This window comes from Taudactylus pleione, unplaced genomic scaffold (genome assembly GCF_031769625.1).
Source record: "Taudactylus pleione unplaced genomic scaffold, aTauple2 ptg001917l, whole genome shotgun sequence".
NCBI lineage: Eukaryota > Metazoa > Chordata > Amphibia > Anura > Myobatrachidae > Taudactylus > Taudactylus pleione.
The window spans coordinates 493925-516883 of NW_028286314.1; the positions used below are offsets into that span (position 1 = coordinate 493925).

Here is a 22959-nt window from a genome sequence, read left to right on the forward strand (position 1 = left end):
AGAGATGTGTGTGTGTGTGTGGTCAGTACAGGAATAGTAGAGAGATACAGGACAGGATGGAGGTATAGTGACAGAGATGTGTGTGTGTGTGGTCAGTACAGGAATAGTAGAGAAATACAGGACAGGATGGAGGTGTAGTGACAGAGGTGTGTGTGTGTGTGTGTGGTCAGTACAGGAATAGTAGAGAGATACAGGACAGGATGGAGGTGTAGTGACAGAGCTGTGTGTGTGTGGTCAGTACAGGAATAGTAGAGAGATACAGGACAGGATGGAGGTGTAGTGACAGAGCTGTGTGTGTGTGAGGTCAGTACAGGAATAGTAGAGAGATACAGGACAGGATGGAGGTGTAGTGACAGAGCTGTGTGTGTGTGTGTGAGGTCAGTACAGGAATAGTAGAGAGATACAGGACAGGATGGAGGTGTAGTGACAGAGCTGTGTGTGTGTGTGAGGTCAGTACAGGAATAGTAGAGAGATACAGGACAGGATGGAGGTGTAGTGACAGAGCTGTGTGTGTGAGGTCAGTACAGGAATAGTAAGATACAGGACAGGGTGGAGGTGTAGTGACAGAGCTGTGTGTGTGAGGTCCGTACAGGAATAGTAAGATACAGGACAGGGTGGAGGTGGAGTGACAGAGCTGTGTGTGTGAGGTCCGTACAGGAATAGTAGAGAGAGACAGGACAGGATGGAGATGTAGTGACAGAGCTGTGTCTGTGTGTGGTCAGTACAGGAATAGTAGAGAGATACAGAACAGGATGGAGGTGTAGTGACAGAGCTGTGTGTGTGAGGTCAGTACAGGAATAGTAGAGAGATACAGGACAGGATGGAGGTGTAGTGACAGAGCTGTGTGTGTGTGTGGTCAGTACAGGAATAGTAGAGAGATACAGGACAGGATGAAGGTATAGTGACAGAGCTGTGTGTGTGTGAGGTCCGTACAGGAATAGTAAGATACATGACGGGGTGGAGATGTAGTGACAGAGCTGTGTGTGTGTGTGGTCAGTACAGGAATAGTAGAGAGATACAGGACAGGATGGAGGTGTAGTGACAGAGCTGTGTGTGTGTGTGGTCAGTACAGGAATAGTAGAGAGATACAGGACAGGATGGAGGTGTAGTGACTGAGCTGTGTGTGTGTGTGGTCAGTACAGGAATAGTAGAGAGAGACAGGACAGCATGGAGATGTAGTGACAGAGCTGTGTGTGTGTGTGGTCAGTACAGGAATAGTAGAGAGATACAGAACAGGATGGAGGTGTAGTGACAGAGCTGTGTGTGTGAGGTCAGTACAGGAATAGTAGAGAGATACAGGACAGGATGGAGGTGTAGTGACAGAGCTGTGTGTGTGTGTGGTCAGTACAGGAATAGTAGAGAGATACAAGACAGGATGAAGGTATAGTGACAGAGCTGTGTGTGTGAGGTCCGTACAGGAATAGTAAGATACAGGATTGGGTGGAGATGTAGTGACAGAGCTATGTGTGTGTGTGGTCAGTACAGGAATAGTAGAGAGATACAGGACAGGATGGAGGTGTAGTGACAGAGCTGTGTGTGTGAGGTCAGTACAGGAATAGTAGAGAGATACAGGACAGGATGGAGGTGTAGTGAGAGAGCTGTGTGTGTGTGTGTGTGTGAGGTCAGTACAGGAATAGTAGAGAGATACAGGACAGGATGGAGGTGTAGTGACAGAGCTGTGTGTGTGTGAGGTCAGTACAGGAATAGTAGAGAGATACAGGAGAGGATGGAGGTGTAGTGACAGAGCTGTGTGTGTGAGGTCAGTACAGGAATAGTAGAGAGATACAGGACAGGATGGAGGTGTAGTGACAGAGATGTGTGTGTGTGTGGTCAGTACAGGAATAGTAGAGAGATACAGGACAGGATGAAGGTATAGTGACAGAGATGTGTGTGTGTGTGGTCAGTACAGGAATAGTAGAGAAATACAGGACAGGATGGAGGTGTAGTGACAGAGCTGTGTGTGTGTGTGTGTGGTCAGTACAGGAATAGTAGAGAGATACAGGACAGGATGGAGGTGTAGTGACAGAGCTGTGTGTGTGTGGTCAGTACAGGAATAGTAGAGAGATACAGGACAGGATGGAGGTGTAGTGACAGAGCTGTGTGTGTGTGAGGTCAGTACAGGAATAGTAGAGAGATACAGGACAGGATGGAGGTGTAGTGACAGAGCTGTGTGTGTGTGTGTGTGAGGTCAGTACAGGAATAGTAGAGAGATACAGGACAGGATGGAGGTGTAGTGACAGAGCTGTGTGTGTGTGTGAGGTCAGTACAGGAATAGTAGAGAGATACAGGACAGGATGGAGGTGTAGTGACAGAGCTGTGTGTGTGAGGTCCGTACAGGAATAGTAAGATACAGGACAGGGTGGAGGTGGAGTGACAGAGCTGTGTGTGTGAGGTCCGTACAGGAATAGTAGAGAGAGACAGGACAGGATGGAGATCTAGTGACAGAGCTGTGTGTGTGTGTGGTCAGTACAGGAATAGTAGAGAGATACAGAACAGGATGGAGGTGTAGTGACAGAGCTGTGTGTGTGAGGTCAGTACAGGAATAGTAGAGAGATACAGGACAGGATGGAGGTGTAGTGACAGAGCTGTGTGTGTGTGTGGTCAGTACAGGAATAGTAGAGAGATACAGGACAGGATGAAGGTATAGTGACAGAGCTGTGTGTGTGTGAGGTCCGTACAGGAATAGTAAGATACATGACGGGGTGGAGATGTAGTGACAGAGCTGTGTGTGTGTGTGGTCAGTACAGGAATAGTAGAGAGATACAGGACAGGATGGAGGTGTAGTGACAGAGCTGTGTGTGTGTGTGGTCAGTACAGGAATAGTAGAGAGATACAGGACAGGATGGAGGTGTAGTGACAGAGCTGTGTGTGTGTGTGGTCAGTACAGGAATAGTAGAGAGAGACAGGACAGCATGGAGATGTAGTGACAGAGCTGTGTGTGTGTGTGGTCAGTACAGGAATAGTAGAGAGATACAGAACAGGATGGAGGTGTAGTGACAGAGCTGTGTGTGTGAGGTCAGTACAGGAATAGTAGAGAGATACAGGACAGGATGGAGGTGTAGTGACAGAGCTGTGTGTGTGTGTGGTCAGTACAGGAATAGTAGAGAGATACAGGACAGGATGGAGGTGTAGTGACAGAGCTGTGTGTGTGTGTGGTCAGTACAGGAATAGTAGAGAGATACAGGACAGGATGGAGGTGTAGTGACAGAGCTGTGTGTGTGAGGTCAGTACAGGAATAGTAGAGAGATACAGGACAGGATGGAGGTGTAGTGACAGAGCTGTGTGTGGGGGGTCAGTACAGGAATAGTAGAGAGATACAGGACAGGATGGAGGTGTAGTGACAGAGCTGTGTGTGTGTGGTCAGTACAGGAATAGTAGAGAGATACAGGACAGGATGGAGATGTAGTGACAGAGCTGTGTGTGTGTGTGGTCAGTACAGGAATAGTAGAGAGATACAGGACAGGATGGAGCTATAGTGACAGAGCTGTGTGTGTGTGGGGTCAGTACAGGAATAGTAGAGAGATACAGGACAGGATGGAGGTATAGTGACAGAGCTGTGTGTGTGGGGTCAGTACAGGAATAGTAGAGAGATACAGGACAGGATGGAGGTGTAGTGACAGAGCTGTGTGTGTGTGAGGTCAGTACAGGTATAGTAGAGAGATACAGGACAGGATGGAGGTGTAGTGACAGAGCTGTGTGTGTGTGTGAGGTCAGTACAGGAATAGTAGAGAGATACAGGACAGGATGGAGGTGTAGTGACAGAGCTGTGTGTGTGAGGTCAGTACAGGAATAGTAAGATACAGGACAGGGTGGAGGTGTAGTGACAGAGCTGTGTGTGTGAGGTCCGTACAGGAATAGTAAGATACAGGACAGGGTGGAGGTGGAGTGACAGAGCTGTGTGTGTGAGGTCCGTACAGGAATAGTAGAGAGAGACAGGACAGGATGGAGATGTAGTGACAGAGCTGTGTGTGTGTGTGGTCAGTACAGGAATAGTAGAGAGATACAGAACAGGATGGAGGTGTAGTGACAGAGCTGTGTGTGTGAGGTCAGTACAGGAATAGTAGAGAGATACAGGACAGGATGGAGGTGTAGTGACAGATCTGTGTGTGTGTGTGGTCAGTACAGGAATAGTAGAGAGATACAGGACAGGATGAAGGTATAGTGACAGAGATGTGTGTGTGTGTGGTCAGTACAGGAATAGTAGAGAAATACAGGACAGGATGGAGGTGTAGTGACAGAGCTGTGTGTGTGTGTGTGTGGTCAGTACAGGAATAGTAGAGAGATACAGGACAGGATGGAGGTGTAGTGACAGAGCTGTGTGTGTGTGGTCAGTACAGGAATAGTAGAGAGATACAGGACAGGATGGAGGTGTAGTGACAGAGCTGTGTGTGTGTGAGGTCAGTACAGGAATAGTAGAGAGATACAGGACAGGATGGAGGTGTAGTGACAGAGCTGTGTGTGTGTGTGTGTGAGGTCAGTACAGGAATAGTAGAGAGATACAGGACAGGATGGAGGTGTAGTGACACAGCTGTGTGTGTGTATGAGGTCAGTACAGGAATAGTAGAGAGATACAGGACAAGGGTCTCGTTGCAAGCCCGATGGTCGAGACCATCGCGACCATCACCTGGCCGCTCGTAAAAGCTGTGGGTTATCACCCACAGCTTAGCGAGTGGCCAGAAGGCCGGCTCCAATAAAAAAAAAAAACGCCCTGATTCAGACCTGCCCGCAAGCGCTTGAGCGCTCGCAAGCGGGTCGATGGTGGGCTCTGCACACGCGCAGCGGCCACACTGCGAGTGCGCAAGCCCCGTAGCGAGAGGCTCACTACAAAAGGGGCGGCTGTCGATGTTGATCGACAGCTCGCCCTGTTTTGTAAGCATGGCATGGGGTGGCTTCACAAACGGATGCGTTCCCAAGCGAACGCCTGTCGTTTGTGGGCGGCCCCACTGACAGCACCAGTGATGTCAGTGGGAGAGTTTCCGGCTCTATTAGAGCCGGAAGCTCTCTGGGGCTTGCGGCCACGAGACCCTACCACAAGGGTCTCGTCGCAAGCCCGATGGTCGCGATGGTCTTGACCATCGCGACCATCAACCTGGCCGCTCGCTATTGTTGTGGGTGGTCACCCACAGCTATGCGAGCGGCCAGGAGGCCGCACAAAAAAAAAACGCCCTGATTCAGCGTGCGTCTCTGAATCAGGCCCTAAATTCATTGCCATGGCAAAGAGGGACTTTGCAATTCATCTGATTACTCTTCATGACATTCGGGAGTATATACAAATTGCCATCATAAGCACTGAAGCCGCAGACTGTGTGACAACCAGTACTTGTGTCATTCTCAGAACTTTTGGCCATGGCTGTAGGGTCAGTACAGGAAAAGAGATGTACGTAGCCATACTTCCTATTCTCCCGGAATGGCCGGGAGACTCCCGAAAATCGGGTGGGGCTGCCGGCCGCCCGTAATCTCTGCATTGTGTAGCGGGGACGGGGAGGCAATCTCGCAGACATGCCCCTGCTCTGTACCCAAACTCTCCTCACGTCCCTCGCTGTACCGACCTGGCTGCCTCCTTCCGGAGGGCACAGCCATATTGCCGGTAAGTCTGATACATAGCAGCACACAGACGGAGAGTCACACACAGGGACAGATGTATACACATCAAACACAGGCTTAACACACAGTCACTTATGGGACATATATAGACACATACAGGGGACACACAGAGGACACACACTCGCAGAGGACACACACACAGGACACACACACATGGGATGGACACACACAGAGGACACACACAGGACACACACACATGGGATGGACACACACAGAGGACACACACACAGGACACACACACATGGGATGGACACACACAGAGGACACACACAGGACACACACACATGGGATGGACACACACAGAGGACACACAGAGGACACACACACACAGGACACACACACAGGACACACACATGGGATGGACACACACAGAGGACACACACAGGACACACAGACACAAAGGACACACACAGGACACACACACACAGGACACACAGAGGACACACACAGGACACAGACACACACACACACACGCATAGAGGACACACAGAGGACACACACTCAGGACACACACAGGACACACAGTGGACACACACAGTGGACACACAGACACAGAGGACACACACACAAAGACACACATGCGTACAGTGGAGACTGCAGAAATGAGGATGAGATAGATGCTGAGAATGGTGCTGAATAAAGAGGAAATATGTAGCAGAACCCCAGCCTTGTTCATGCTGCTGAGAGGAAGTTCCCTAATAAAGTTTTGCCAGAACATAATTTTCAGGCGAACCAACCAACTACTGTATCTTATATAGTATTTCTATTACTGACTGCGTCGTACATGCAGCTGCCATTTTCCTGGAGACCAACATGCACAGAAGCCTATCCAAATACCTCAGCAACAGCACTTCTGCAAAGTAGACCCATTTGGCGGACAGACCATGGGGTATATTTACTAAAGTGAGAGATTTTAGAAAGTGGAGATGTTGCCCATAGCAACCAATCAGATTCTACTTAACATTTATCTAGCACCGTCTAGAAGATAATAGCTAGAATCTAATTGGTTGCTAGGGGCAACATCTCCACTTCTAAAAACCTGCACTTTAGTAAATACACCCCATGAGACTGACAGAGGCAGAAGTATTGCTATAATACACCTTTGTATATCGGCACACTTCCTCCACTGGCTATACAGGACGGTCAGGCCTACATTTCTGGGGCCCTCTTCCAGCTGGACCAGTATATGTGCACAGTCCGTCACCTCCCATATATCTCCATTGTTCCCAGAGCCCTGCCTGGACCTTGTTGGCTCTTCATTCAGAGATGTACGCAAACCTGATGGTGAGGTGAGGTGAGGGCGGTGCCGGCCTCCATTCCACAAAACGCCCCCGTCTTCTGAGAGTGCGAGGACAGGGTGTGAGTCTTCTGAGAGTGCGAGGCCAGGGTGTGTGTCTTCTGAGAGTGCAGGGCCAGGGTGTGTGTCTTCTGAGAGTGCGAGGCCAGGGTGTGTGTCTTCTGAGAGTGCGAGGCCAGGGTGTGTGTCTTCTGAGAAGGCAGAGTCAGGGTGTGTGTCTTCTGAGAGTGCGAGGCCAGGGTGTGTGTCTTCTGAGAGTACATGGCCAGGGTGTGTGTCTTCTGAGAGTGCAGGGCCAGGGTGTGTGTCTTCTGAGAGTGCAGGGCCAGGGTGTGTGTCTTCTGAGAGTGCATGGCCGGGGTTTGTGTCTTCTGAGAGTGCAGGGCCAGGGTGTGTGTCTTCTGAGAGTGCGAGGCCAGGGTGTGTGTCTTCTGAGAGTGCAGGGCCAGGGTGTGTGTCTTCTGAGAGTGCGAGGCCAGGGTGTGTGTCTTCTGAGAGTGCAGGGCCAGGGTGTGTGTCTTCTGAGAGTGCGAGGCCAGGGTGTGTGTCTTCTGAGAGTGCGAGGCCAGGGTGTGTGTCTTCTGAGAGTGCGAGGCCAGGGTGTGTGTCTTCTGAGAGTGCGAGGCCAGGGTGTGTGTCTTCTGAGAGTGCGAGGCCTGGGTTTGTGTCTTCTGAGAGTACAGGGCCAGGGTGTGTGTGTCTTCTGAGAGTGCGAGGCCAGGGTGTGTGTCTTCTGAGAGTGCAGGGTCAGGGTGTGTGTCTTCTGAGAGTGCGAGGCCAGGGTGTGTGTCTTCTGAGAGTACATGGCCAGGGTTTGTGTCTTCTGAGAGTGCGAGGCCAGGGTGTGTGTCTTCTGAGAGTGCAGGGCCAGGGTGTGTGTCTTCTGAGAGTGCGAGGCCAGGGTGTGTGTCTTCTGAGAGTGCGAGGCCAGGGTGTGAGTCTTCTGACGACAATTTCCTGGCCGCAGCTATTGAGCTGTGAGGGCCATTCTGAGTATCCTCAGAGGAATCCACAGGAATCTTACCATAGAGAACCCTTCCCTCTAACATAATGCAGTGAATAAGCCCCACGGCTGTTCACACTGACTTGTATGTGTTTTCAGGTTTCCAGCCGCGACGCAGTATTTTGTTTGTGAGCTGGGACGGGGGAGATTTTGGAAGTATTGGAGCTACGGAATGGTTGGAGGTAACACAATGATCCATTGTACAATTCCCAGCTTCTTCCTTATACAATCTAATAATCATACTCTGTATATTCCAGGGGTATCTCAGCATGCTGCACCTCAAAGCCGCCACCTATATGAGCCTGGACACCCCCGTTCTCGGTAACTATGCTGCTGCTAGGTGTCTGGAATACGCAGAGTATTCAACAACTTGAATCTGTCACTGGGACTGAATTACTACTAACATTCCTGCTTCCATGTGCAGTGAGAACCAGCTGGAATAGTGATGTACAGTAGTGTCGTCTGCTCTGGGGCTGGGATAGTGGTGTAGTGTCATATTTTCAAGGGCTGGGATAGTGGTGTAGTGTCTTCTTCTCCAGGGCTGGAATTGTGGTGTAGTGTCATATTCTCAAGGGCTGGGATAGTGGTGTAGTGTCATCTTCTCCAGGGCTGAGATAGTGGTGTAGTGTCATCTTCTCCAGGGCTAGGTTACTGGTGTAATGTCATCTTCTCCAGGGCTTGGATAGTTGTGTAGTGTCATCTTCTCCAGGGCTGGAGTAGTGGTGTAGTGTCATCTTCTCCGTGGTTGGAATAGTGGTGTAGTGTCATCTTCTCCAGGGCTGGAATAGTGGTGTAGTGTCATCTTCTCCAGGGCTGGGATAATGGTGTAGTGTCATCTCCTCTGAGGCTGGGATAGTGGTGTAGTGTCATTTTCTCAAGGGCTGGAATAGTGGTGTAGTGTTATCTTCTCCGAGGCTGGGATAGTGGTGTAGTGTCATCTTCTCCAGGGATGGAATAGTGGTGTAGTGTAATTTTCTCCAGGGGCTTGGATAGTGGTGTAGTGTCATCTTCTCCAGGGCTGGAATAGTGGTGTAGTGTCATCTTCTCCAAGGCTGGTATAGTTGTGTAGTGTCATTTTCTCCGGGGCTGAAATAGTGGTGTAGTGTCTTCTTCTCCTGGGCTTGGATAGTTGTGTAGTGTCATCTTCTCCAGGGCTGGGATAGTGCTGAAGTCTCATATTCTCCAGGGCTGGGATAGTGGTGTAGTGTCATCTTCTCTGAGGCTGGGATAGTGGTGTAGTGTCATCTCCTCCGAGGCTGGGATAATGGTGTAATGTCATCTCCTCAGAGGCTGGGATAATGGTGTAGTGTCATCTTCTCCATGGCTGGGATAATGGTGTAGTGTCATCTTCTCCAGGGCTAGGTTAGTGGTGTAGTGTCTTCTTTTCCAGGGCTGGAATAGTGGTGTAGTGTCAACTTCTCTGAGGCTGGGATAGTGGTGTAGTGTCATCTTCTCCGACGCTGGGATAGTGGCAGACTGGAATGTCATCTTTGGGGCTAGAATTATAGTGTAGTGTCATGTCCTCCGTGTTGGAAGGAGTGGTGTAGTGTCATCTTCACCAGGGCTGGAATAGTGGTGTAGTGTCATCGTCTCCAAGGCTGGGATAGTGGTGTAGTGTCATATTTTTCAGGGCTTGGATAGTGGTGTAGTGTCATGTTCTCCAGGGCTGGAAAAGTGGTGTAGTGTTATCTTCTCCAGGGCTGGGATAGTGATGTAGTTTCATCTTCTCCGAGGCTGGGATAATGGTGTAGTGTCATCTCCGACGAGGCTGGGATAATGGTGAAGTGTCATCTCCTCCGAGGCTGGGATAGTGGTGTAATGTTATCTTCTCCAGGGCTAGGATAATGGTGTAGTGTCATCTCCTCAGGGCTGGGATAATGGTGTAGTGTCATCTTCTCCAGGGCTGGGATAATGGTGTAGTGTCATCTCCTCAGAGGCTGTGATAGTGGAGTAGTGTGGTCTTCTCAAGGGCTGGGATAGTGGTGAAGTGTCATCTTCTCCATGGCTAGGTTAGTGGTGTAGTGTCTTCTTCTCCAGGGCTGGAATAGTGGTGTAGTGTCATCTTCTCCGAGGCTGGGATAGTGGTGTAGTGTCATCTTTTCTGAGGCTGGGGTAGTGGGGGACTGGAATGTCATCTTCGGGGCTAGAATTATGGTGTAGTGTCATGTCCTCCGTGTTGGAAGGAGTGGTGTAGTGTCATCTTCACCAGGGTTGGGATAGTGGTGTAGTGCCATCCTGTCTGGTGCTGGAATAGTGGTGTAGTGTCATCCTGTCTGGTCAGGGCTGGGATAGTGGTGTAGTTCATGTTATTTTTGGCTGGGATAGTGGTGTAGTGTCATCTTCTCCAGGGCTGGGATAGTGGTGTAGTGTCATCTTCTCCAGGGCTGGGATAGTGGTGTAGTGTCATGTTCTTTTTGGCAGGGAAAGTGGTGTAGTGTCATCTTCTCTGAGGCTGGGATAGTGGTGTAGTGTCATATTCTCTGAGGCTGGGGTAGTGGTGTAGTGTCATATTCTCTGAGGCTGGGGTAGTGAGGGACTGGAATGTCATCTCCGGGGCTAGAATTATGGTGTAGTGTCATGTCGTCCGTGTTGGAAGGAGTGGTGTAGTGTCATCTTCACTGGGGCTGGGATAGTGGTGTAGTGCCATCCTGTCTGGTGCTGGAATAGTGCTGGACGGTAAATATTAATCTTTCTATCAGGTGATGAAAAGTTTGCAGCAAAGTCCAGCCCTCTGTTCAAGAACCTAATTGAGAATATAATAAAGCAGGTGAGTATCCGCTCCCTCTATACTATCTGTCCCCTACTCTCTATACGTCTCTATATACTGTATCTGTCCCCTTCTCTCTATAGGTCTCTATTTACTGTATCTGTCCCCTACTCTGTATACGTCTCTATATACTGTATCTGTCCCCTTCTCTCTATAGGTCTCTATTTACTGTATCTGTCCCCTACTCTCTATAGGTCTCTATGTACTGTATCTGTCCCCTACTCTCTATAGGTCTCTATATACTGTATCTGTCCCCTACACTCTATAGGTCTCTATATGCTGTATCTGTCTCCTACTCTCTATACGTCTCTATATACTGTATCTGTCCCCTTCTCTCTATAGGTCTATATATACTGTATCTGTCCCCTACTCTCTATACGTTTCTATATACTGTATCTGTCCCCTTCTCTCTATAGGTCTCTATATACTGTATCTGTCCCCTACTCTCTATAGGTCTCTATATGCTGTATCTGTCCCCTACTCTCTATAGGTCTCTATATGCTGTATCTGTCCCCTACTCTCTATAGGTCTCTATATGCTGTACCTGTCCCCTTCTCTCTATAGGTCTCTATATACTGTATCTGTCCCCTACTCTCTATAGGTTGCTATATGCTGTATCTGTCCCCTACTCTCTATAGGTCTCTGCATGCTGTATCTGGCCCCCTTCTCTCTATAGGTCTCTATATACTGTATCTGGCCCCTACTCTCTATAGGTCTCTATATCCTGTATCTGTCCCCTACTCTCTATAGGTCTCTATATACTGTATCTGTCCCCTACTCTCTATAGGTTGCCATATGCTGTATCTGTCCCCTTCTCTCTATGCGTCTCTATATACTGTATATGTCCCTTAATCTCTATACGTATCTATTTGCTGTATCTGTCCCCTACTCTCTATAGGTCTCTATATACTGTATCTGTCCCCTACGCTCTATACATCGCTATATACTGTATCTGTCCCCATCTCTCTATAGGTCTCTATATACTGTATCTGTCCCCTATTCTCTATAGGTCGGTATATGCTGTATCTGTCCCCTTCTCGCTATAGATCTCTATATACTGTATCTGTCCCCTACTCTCTATATGTCTCTATATACTGTATCTGTCCCTTAATCTCTATACGTCTCTATATGCTGTATCTGTCCTCTACTCTCTATAGATCTCTATATACTGTATCTGTCCCCTACTCTCTATAGGTCTCTATATACTGTATCTGTCCCCTATTCTCTATAGGTCTTTATATACTGTATCTGTCCCCTACTCTCTATATGTCTGTATATGCTGTATCTGTCCCCTTCTCTCTATACGCTGTATCTGTCCCCTACTCTCTATAGGCCTCTATATACTGTATATTCCCCTACTCTCTATAGGTCTCTATATACTGTATCTGCCCTTTACTCTCTATACATCTCTATATACTGTATATGTCCCCTACTCTCTATAGGTCTCTATATACTGTATCTGTCCCCTACTCTCTATAGGTCTCTATATACTGTATCTGTCCCCTACTCTCTATACATCTCTATATACTGTATCTGTCCCCTTCTCTCTATAGGTCTCTATATACTGTATCTGTCCCCTATTCTCTATAGGTCGGTATATGCTGTATCTGTCCCCTACTCTCTATAGGTCGCTATATGCTGTATCTGTCCCCTTCTCTCTATGTCTCTATATATTATAGCTGTCCCCTTCTCTCTATAGGTCTCTATATACTGTATATGTCCCTTAATCTCTATACGTCTCTATTTACTGTATCTGTCCCCTTCTCTCTATAGGTCTCTATATGCTGTATCTGGCCCCATACTCTCTATAGGTCTCTATATGCTGTATCTGGCCCCTACTCTCTATAGGTCTCTATATGCTGTATCTGTCCCCTTCTATCTATAGGTCTCTATATACTGTATCTGTCCCCTTCTTTCTATAGGTCTCTATATGCTGTATCTGGCCCCATACTCTCTATAGGTCTCTATATGCTGTATCTGGCCCCTACTCTCTATAGGTCTCTATATGCTGTATCTGTCCCCTACTCTCTATAGGTCTCTATATGCTGTATCTGTCCCCTACTCTCTATAGGTCTCTATATACTGTATCTGTCCCCTACTCTCTATACATCTCTATATACTGTATCTGTCCCCTTCTATCTATAGGTCTCTATATACTGTATCTGTCCCCTACTCTGTATACGTCTCTATATACTGTATCTGTCACCTACTCTCTATACATCTCTATACGCTGTATCTGTCCCTTCTCTCTATAGGTCTCTATATACTGTATCTGTCCCCTTCTCTCTGTACGTCTCTATATACTGTATCTGTCCCCTACTCTCTATAGGTCTCTATATGCTGTATCTGTCCCCTACTCTCTATAGGTCTCTATATACTGTATCTGTCCCTTAATCTCTATACGTCTCTATATGCTGTATCTGTCCCCTACTCTCTATAGGTCTCTATATACTGTATCTGTACCCTACTCTCTATACGTCTCTATATACTGTATCTGTCCCCTACTCTCTATAGGTCTCTATATACTGTATCTGTCCCCTACTCTCTATACATCTCTATATGCTGTATCTGTCCCCTTCTCTCTATATGTCTCTATATACTGTATCTGTCCCCTACTCTCTATACGTCTCTATATACTGTATCTGTCCCCTACTCTATATGTCTGTATATACTGTATATGTCCCCTCCTCTCTATAGGTCTCTATATACTATATGTGTCCCCTAATCTCTATACGTCTCTATATACTGTATCTGTCCCCTTCTCTCTATAGGTCTCTATATACTGTTTCTGTCCCCATCTCTCTATAGGTCTCTATATACTGTATCTGTCCCCTTCTCTCTATACATCTCTATATGCTGTATCTGTCCCCTTCTCTCTGTATGTCTCTATATACTGTATCTGTCCCCTACTCTCTATACGTCTCTATATACTGTATCTGTCCCATTCTCTCTATAGGTCTCTATATACTGTATCTGTCCCCTACTCTATATGTCTGTATATACTGTATATGTCCCCTCCTCTCTATAGGTCTATATATACTGTATATGTCCCCTTGCCTCTGTACATCTCTATATACTGTATATGTCCCCTACTCTCTATACGTCTTTATATACTGTATCTGTCCCCCTCTCTCTATACGTCTCAATATACTGTATCTGTCCCCTTCTCTCTATAGGTCTCTATATACTGTATCTGTCCCCTTCTCTCTATAGGTCTCTATATGCTGTATCTGGCCCCATACTCTCTATAGGTCTCTATATGCTGTATCTGGCCCCTACTCTCTATAGGTCTCTATATGCTGTATCTGTCCCCTACTCTCTATAGGTCTCTATATGCTGTATCTGTCCCCTACTCTCTATAGGTCTCTATATACTGTATCTGTCCCCTACTCTCTATACATCTCTATATACTGTATCTGTCCCCTTCTATCTATAGGTCTCTATATACTGTATCTGTCCCCTACTCTGTATACGTCTCTATATACTGTATCTGTCACCTACTCTCTATACATCTCTATATGCTGTATCTGTCCCTTCTCTCTATAGGTCTCTATATACTGTATCTGTCCCCTTCTCTCTGTACGTCTCTATATACTGTATCTGTCCCCTACTCTCTATAGGTCTCTATATGCTGTATCTGTCCCCTACTCTCTATAGGTCTCTATATACTGTATCTGTCCCTTAATCTCTATACGTCTCTATATGCTGTATCTGTCCCCTACTCTCTATAGGTCTCTATATACTGTATCTGTACCCTACTCTCTATACGTCTCTATATACTGTATCTGTCCCCTACTCTCTATAGGTCTCTATATACTGTATCTGTCCCCTACTCTCTATACATCTCTATATGCTGTATCTGTCCCCTTCTCTCTATATGTCTCTATATACTGTATCTGTCCCCTACTCTCTATATGTCTCTATATACTGTATCTGCCCCCTACTCTATATGTCTGTATAAACTGTATATGTCCCCTCCTCTCTATACATCTCTATATACTGTATCTGTCCCCTTCCCTCTATACATCTCTATATACAGTATATGTCCCCTACTCTCTATACGTCTCTATATACTGTATATGTCCCCTACTCTCTATACGTCTCTATATACTGTATATGTCCCCTTCTCTCTATAGGTCTCTATATACTGTATCTGTCCCCTACTCTCTATACATCTCTATATACTGTATCTGTCCCCTTCTCTCTATAGGTCTCTATATACTGTATCTGACCCCTACTCTCTATACGTCTCTATATACTGTATATGTCCCCTACTCTCTATAGGTCTCTATATACTGTATCTGTCCCCTACTCTCTATACATCTCTTTATACTGTATCTGTCCCCTTCTCTCTATAGGTCTCTATATGCTGTATCTGTCCCCTACTCTCTATACGTCTCTATATACTGTATATGTCCCCTACTCTCTATACGTCTCTATATACTATATGTGTCCCCTAATCTCTATACGTCTCTATATACTGTATCTGTCCCCTTCTCTCTATAGGTCTCTATATACTGTATCTGTCCCCTTCTCTCTATACATCTCTATATGCTGTATCTGTCCCCTTCTCTCTGTATGTCTCTATATACTGTATCTGTCCCCTACTCTCTATACGTCTCTATATACTGTATCTGTCCCATTCTCTCTATAGGTCTCTATATACTGTATCTGTCCCCTACTCTATATGTCTGTATATACTGTATCTGTCCCCTTCTCTCTATAGGTCTATATATACTGTATATGTCCCCTTGCCTCTGTACATCTCTATATACTGTATATGTCCCCTACTCTCTATACGTCTTTATATACTGTATCTGTCCCCCTCTCTCTATACGTCTCAATATACTGTATCTGTCCCCTTCTCTCTATAGGTCTCTATATACTGTATCTGCCCCCTTCTCTCTGTATGTCTCTATATACTATATCTGTCCCCTTCTATCTATAGGTCTCGATATACTGTATCTGTCCCCTACTCTCTATATGCTGTGTCTGTCCCCTACTCTCTATAGGTCTCTATATAATGTATATGTCCGCTTCTCTCAATAGGTCTCTATATAATATATATATCCCCTACTCTCTATAGGTCTCTATATAATGTATATGTCTGCTTCTCTCAATAGGTCTCTATATAATATATATGTCCCCTACTCTCTATAGGTCTCTATATAATGTATATGTCCCCTTCTCTCTATAGGTCTCTATATACTGTATAAGTCCCCTTCTCTCTATATGTCTCTCTATACTGTATCTGTCCCCTACTCTCTATACATCTCTTTATACTGTGTCTGTCCCCTTCTCTCTATAGGTCTCCATATGCTGTATCTGTCCCCTACTCTCTATACGTCTCTATATACTGTATATGTCCCCTATTCTCTATACGTCTCTATATACTATATGTGTCCCCTAATCTCTATACGTCTCTATATACTGTATCTGTCCCCTTCTCTCTATAGGTCTCTATATACTGTATCTGTCCCCATCTCTCTATAGGTCTCTATATACTGTATCTGTCCCCTTCTCTCTATACATCTCTATATGCTGTATCTGTCCCCTTCTCTCTGTATGTCTCTATATACTGTATCTGTCCCCTACTCTCTATACGTCTCTATATACTGTATCTGTCCCATTCTCTCTATAGGTCTCTATATACTGTATCTGTCCCCTACTCTATATGTCTGTATATACTGTATATGTCCCCTCCTCTCTATAGGTCTATATATACTGTATATGTCCCCTTGCCTCTGTACATCTCTATATACTGTATATGTCCCCTACTCTCTATACGTCTTTATATACTGTATCTGTCCCCCTCTCTCTATACGTCTCAATATACTGTATCTGTCCCCTTCTCTCTATAGGTCTCTATATACTGTATCTGTCCCCTTCTCTCTATATGTCTCTATATACTATATCTGTCCCCTTCTATCTATAGGTCTCGAAATACTGTATCTGTCCCATACTCTCTATATGCTGTGTCTGTCCCCTACTCTCTATAGGTCTCTATATAATGTATATGTCCGCTTCTCTCAATAGGTCTCTATATAATATATATGTCCCCTACTCTCTATAGGTCTCTATATAATGTATATGTCCCCTTCTCTCTATAGGTCTCTATATACTGTATAAGTCCCCTTCTCTCTATATGTCTCTCTATACTGTATCTGTCCCCCTCCTCTCTATACATCTCTATATACTGTATCTGTCCCCTACTCTCTATACGTCTCTATATACTGTATCTGTCCCATTCTCTCTATAGGTCTCTATATACTGTATCTGTCCCCTACTCTATATGTCTGTATATACTGTATATGTCCCCTCCTCTCTATAGGTCTATATATACTGTATATGTCCCCTTGCCTCTGTACATCTCTATATACTGTATATGTCCCCTACTCTCTATACGTCTTTATATACTGTATCTGTCCCCCTCTCTCTATACGTCTCAATATACTGTATCTGTCCCCTTCTCTCTATAGGTCTCTATATACTGTATCTGTCCCCTTCTCTCTGTATGTCTCTATATACTATATCTGTCCCCTTCTATCTATAGGTCTTGATATACTGTATCTGTCCCCTACTCTCTATATGCTGTGTCTGTCCCCTACTCTCTATAGGTCTCTATATAATGTATATGTCCGCTTCTCTCAATAGGTCTCTATATAATATATATGTCCCCTACTCTCTATAGGTCTCTATATAATGTATATGTCCGCTTCTCTCAATAGGTCTCTATATATAATATATGTCCCCTACTCTCTATAGGTCTCTATATAATGTATATGTCCCCTTCTCTCTATAGGTCTCTATATACTGTATAAGTCCCCTTCTCTCTATATGTCTCTCTATACTGTATCTGTCCCCTACTCTCTATACATCTCTTTATACTGTGTCTGTCCCCTTCTCTCTATAGGTCTCCATATGCTGTATCTGTCCCCTACTCTCTATACGTCTCTATATACTGTATATGTCCCCTATTCTCTATACGTCTCTATATACTATATGTGTCCCCTAATCTCTATACGTCTCTATATACTGTATCTGTCCCCTTCTCTCTATAGGTCTCTATATACTGTATCTGTCCCCTTCTCTCTATAGGTCTCTATATACTGTATCTGTCCCCTTCTCTCTATACATCTCTATATGCTGTATCTGTCCCCTTCTCTCTGTATGTCTCTATATACTGTATCTGTCCCCTACTCTCTATACGTCTCTATATACTGTATCTGTCCCATTCTCTCTATAGGTCTCTATATACTGTATCTGTCCCCTACTCTATATGTCTGTATATACTGTATATGTCCCCTCCTCTCTATAGGTCTATATATACTGTATATGTCCCCTTGCCTCTGTACATCTCTATATACTGTATATGTCCCCTACTCTCTATACGTCTTTATATACTGTATCTGTCCCCCTCTCTCTATACGTCTCAATATACTGTATCTGTCCCCTTCTCTCTATAGGTCTCTATATACTTTATCTGTCCCCTTCTCTCTATATGTCTCTATATACTATATCTGTCCCCTTCTATCTATAGGTCTCGATATACTGTATCTGTCCCCTACTCTCTATATGCTGTGTCTGTCCCCTACTCTCTATAGGTCTCTATATAATGTATATGTCCCCTTCTCTCTATAGGTCTCTATATACTGTATAAGTCCCCTTCTCTCTATATGTCTCTCTATACTGTATCTGTCCCCCTCCTCTCTATACATCTCTATATACTGTTTCTGTCCCCTACTCTCTATAGGTCTCTGTTTACTGTATATGTCCCCTTCTCTCTATAGGTCTCTATATACTGTATCTGTCCCCTACTCTCTATACATCTCTATATACTGTATCTGTCCCCTACTCTCTATACATCTCTATACACTGTATCTGTCCCCTTCTCTCTATAGGTCTCTATATACTATACCTGTCCCCTTCTCTCTATATGTCTCTATATACTGTATCTGTCCACTACTCTCTATACATCTCTATATACTATATCTGTCCCCTTTTCTCTATAGATCTCTATATACTGTATCTGTCCCCTACTCTCTATAGGTCTCTATATGCTTTATCTGTCCCCTACTCTCTATAGGTCTCTATATGCTGTATCTGGCCCCTACTCTCTATAGGTCTCTATATGCTGTATCTGTCCCCTACTCTCTATAGGTCTCTATATACTGTATTTGTCCCCTACTCTCTATAGGTCTCTATATACTGTATCTTTCCCCTACTCTCTATACATCTATATATACTGTATCTGTCCCCTTCTATCTATAGGTCTCTATATACTGTATCTGTCCCCTACTCTGTATACGTCTCTATATACTGTATCTGTCACCTAATCTCTATACATCTCTATATGCTGTATCTGTCCCTTCTCTCTATAGGTCTCTATATACTGTATCTGTCCCCTTCTCTCTGTACGTCTCTATATACTGTATCTGTCCCCTACTCTCTATAGGTCTCTATATGCTGTATCTGTCCCCTACTCTCTATAGGTCTCTATATACTGTATCTGTCCCTTAATCTCTATACGTCTCTATATGCTGTATCTGTCCCCTACTCTCTATAGGTCTCTATATACTGTATCTGTACCCTACTCTCTATACGTCTCTATATACTGTATCTGTCCCCTACTCTCTATAGGTCTCTATATACTGTATCTGTCCCCTACTCTCTATACATCTCTATATGCTGTATCTGTCCCCTTCTCTCTATATGTCTCTATATACTGTATCTGTCCCCTACTCTCTATACGTCTCTATATACTGTATCTGTCCCCTACTCTATATGTCTGTATATACTGTATATGTCCCCTCCTCTCTATAGGTCTCTATATACTGTATCTGTCCCCTTCCCTCTATACATCTCTATATACAGTATATGTCCCCTACTCTCTATATACTGTATATGTCCCCTACTCTCTATAGGTCTCTATATACTGTATCTGTCCCCTACTCTCTATACATCTCTATATACTGTATCTGTCCCCTTCTCTCTATAGGTCTCTATATACTGTATCTGACCCCTACTCTCTATACGTCTCTATATACTGTATATGTCCCCTACTCTCTATAGGTCTCTATATACTGTATCTGTCCCCTACTCTCTATACATCTCTTTATACTGTATCTGTCCCCTTCTCTCTATAGGTCTCTATATACTGTATCTGTCCCCTACTCTCTATATGTCTCTATATACTGTATATGTCCCCTACTCTCTATACGTCTCTATATACTATATGTGTCCCCTAATCTCTATACGTCTCTATATACTGTATCTGTCCCCTTCTCTTTATAGGTCTCTATATACTGTATCTGTCCCCTTCTCTCTATACATCTCTATATGCTGTATCTGTCCCCTTCTCTCTGTATGTCTCTATATACTGTATCTGTCTCCTACTCTCTATACGTCTCTATATACTGTATCTGTCCCATTCTCTCTATAGGTCTCTATATACTGTATCTGTCCCCTACTCTATATGTCTGTATATACTGTATATGTCCCCTCCGCTCTATAGGTCTATATATACTGTATATGTCCCCTTGCCTCTGTACATCTCTATATACTGTATATGTCCCCTACTCTCTATACGTCTTTATATACTGTATCTGTCACCCTCTCTCTATACGTCTCAATATACTGTATCTGTCCCCTTCTCTCTATAGGTCTCTATATACTGTATCTGTCCCCTTCTCTCTATATGTCTCTATATACTATATCTGTCCCCTTCTATCTATATGTCTCTATATACTATATCTGTCCCCTTCTATCTATAGGTCTCGATATACTGTATCTGTCCCCTACTCTCTATATGCTGTGTCTGTCCCCTACTCTCTATAGGTCTCTATATAATGTATATGTCCGCTTCTCTCAATAGGTCTCTATATAATATATATGTCCCCTACTCTCTATAGGTCTCTATATAATGTATATGTCCGCTTCTCTCAATAGGTCTCTATATAATATATGTCCCCTACTCTCTATAGGTCTCTATATAATGTATATGTCCCCTTCTCTCTATAGGTCTCTATATACTGTATAAGTCCCCTTCTCTCTATATGTCTCTCTATACTGTATCTGTCCCCTACTCTCTATACATCTCTTTATACTGTGTCTGTCCCCTTCTCTCTATAGGTCTCTATATACTGTATCTGTCCCCTACTCTCTATACGTCTCTATATACTGTATATGTCCCCTATTCTCTATACGTCTCTATATACTATATGTGTCCCCTAATCTCTATACGTCTCTATATACTGTATCTGTCCCCTTCTCTCTATAGGTCTCTATATACTGTATCTGTCCCCTTCTCTCTATAGGTCTCTATATACTGTGTCTGTCCCCTTCTCTCTATACATCTCTATATGCTGTATCTGTCCCCTTCTCTCTGTATGTCTCTATATACTGTATCTGTCCCCTACTCTCTATACGTCTCTATATACTGTATCTGTCCCATTCTCTCTATAGGTCTCTATATACTGTATCTGTCCCCTACTCTATATGTCTGTATATACTGTATATGTCCCCTCCTCTCTATAGGTCTATATATACTGTATATGTCCCCTTGCCTCTGTACATCTCTATATACTGTATATGTCCCCTACTCTCTATACGTCTTTATATACTGTATCTGTCCCCCTCTCTCTATACGTCTCAATATACTGTATCTGTCCCCTTCTCTCTATAGGTCTCTATATACTGTATCTGTCCCCTTCTCTCTATATGTCTCTATATACTATATCTGTCCCCTTCTATCTATAGGTCTCGATATACTGTATCTGTCCCCTACTCTCTATATGCTGTGTCTGTCCCCTACTCTCTATAGGTCTCTATATAATGTATATGTCCGCTTCTCTCAATAGGTCTCTATATAATATATATGTCCCCTACTCTCTATAGGTCTCTATATAATGTATATGTCCCCTTCTCTCTATAGGTCTCTATATACTGTATAAGTCCCCTTCTCTCTAGATGTCTCTCTATACTGTATCTGTCCCCCTACTCTCTATACATCTCTATATACTGTATCTGTCCCCTACTCTCTGTAGGTCTCTGTTTACTGTATATGTCCCCTTCTCTCTATAGGTCTCTATATACTGTATCTGTCCCCTACTCTCTATACATCTCTATATACTTTATCTGTCCCCTACTCTCTATACATCTCTATACACTGTATCTGTCCCCTACTCTCTATAGGTCTCTATATGCTGTATCTGTTCCCTACTCTCTATAGGTCTCTATATACTGTATCTGTCCCTTAGTCTCTATACGTCTCTATATGCTGTATCTGTCCCCTACTCTCTATAGGTCTCTATATACTGTATCTGTCCCCTACTCTCTATACGTCTCTATATACTGTATCTGTCCCCTACTCTCTATCGGTCTCTATATGGTGTATCTGTCCCCTTCTCTCTATAGGTCTCTATATACTGTATCTGTCCCCTACTCTCTATACGTCTCTATATACTGTATCTGTCCCCTACTCTATATGTCTGTATATACTGTATATGTCCCCTCCTCTCTATAGGTCTCTATATACTGTATATGTCCCCTTCCCTCTATACATCTCTATATACAGTATATGTCCCCTACTCTCTATACGTCTCTATATACTGTTTATGTCCCCTACTCTCTATACGTCTCTATATACTGTTTATGTCCCCTTGCCTCTGTACATCTCTATATACTGTATCTGTCCCCTACTCTCTATACGTCTCTATATACTGTATCTGTCCCCTACTCTATATGTCTGTATATACTGTATATGTCCCCTCCTCTCTATAGGTCTCTATATACTGTATCTGTCCCCTACTCTCTATACATCTCTATATACTTTATCTGTCCCCTACTCTCTATACATCTCTATACACTGTATCTGTCCCCTACTCTCTATAGGTCTCTATATGCTGTATCTGTTCCCTACTCTCTATAGGTCTCTATATACTGTATCTGTCCCTTAGTCTCTATACGTCTCTATATGCTGTATCTGTCCCCTACTCTCTATAGGTCTCTATATACTGTATCTGTCCCCTACTCTCTATACGTCTTTATATACTGTATCTGTCCCCCTCTCTCTATACGTCTCAATATACTGTATCTGTCCCCTTCTCTCTATAGGTCTCTATATACTGTATCTGTCCCCTTCTCTCTATATGTCTCTATATACTATATCTGTCCCCTTCTATCTATAGGTCTCGATATACTGTATCTGTCCCCTACTCTCTATATGCTGTGTCTGTCCCCTACTCTCTATAGGTCTCTATATAATGTATATGTCCGCTTCTCTCAATA

The 22959-nt window shown here is 44.4% G+C and overlaps 1 protein-coding gene across 1 annotated transcript in view; it reads left to right on the forward strand.

The window, feature by feature from the left end:
• The window catches only part of TFR2 (transferrin receptor 2), a gene marked incomplete at its 3' end in the record, with an annotated part of 146688 nt that overhangs the window by 67017 nt on the left and 56712 nt on the right, over positions 1–22959 (forward strand). The window contains exons 11-13 of the mRNA XM_088465230.1: positions 8004–8086; positions 8162–8225; positions 10604–10671. Coding sequence (XP_088321356.1) covers positions 8004–8086; positions 8162–8225; positions 10604–10671 — 215 coding nt within the window. The remainder of the gene's footprint in view (positions 1–8003; positions 8087–8161; positions 8226–10603; positions 10672–22959) is intronic.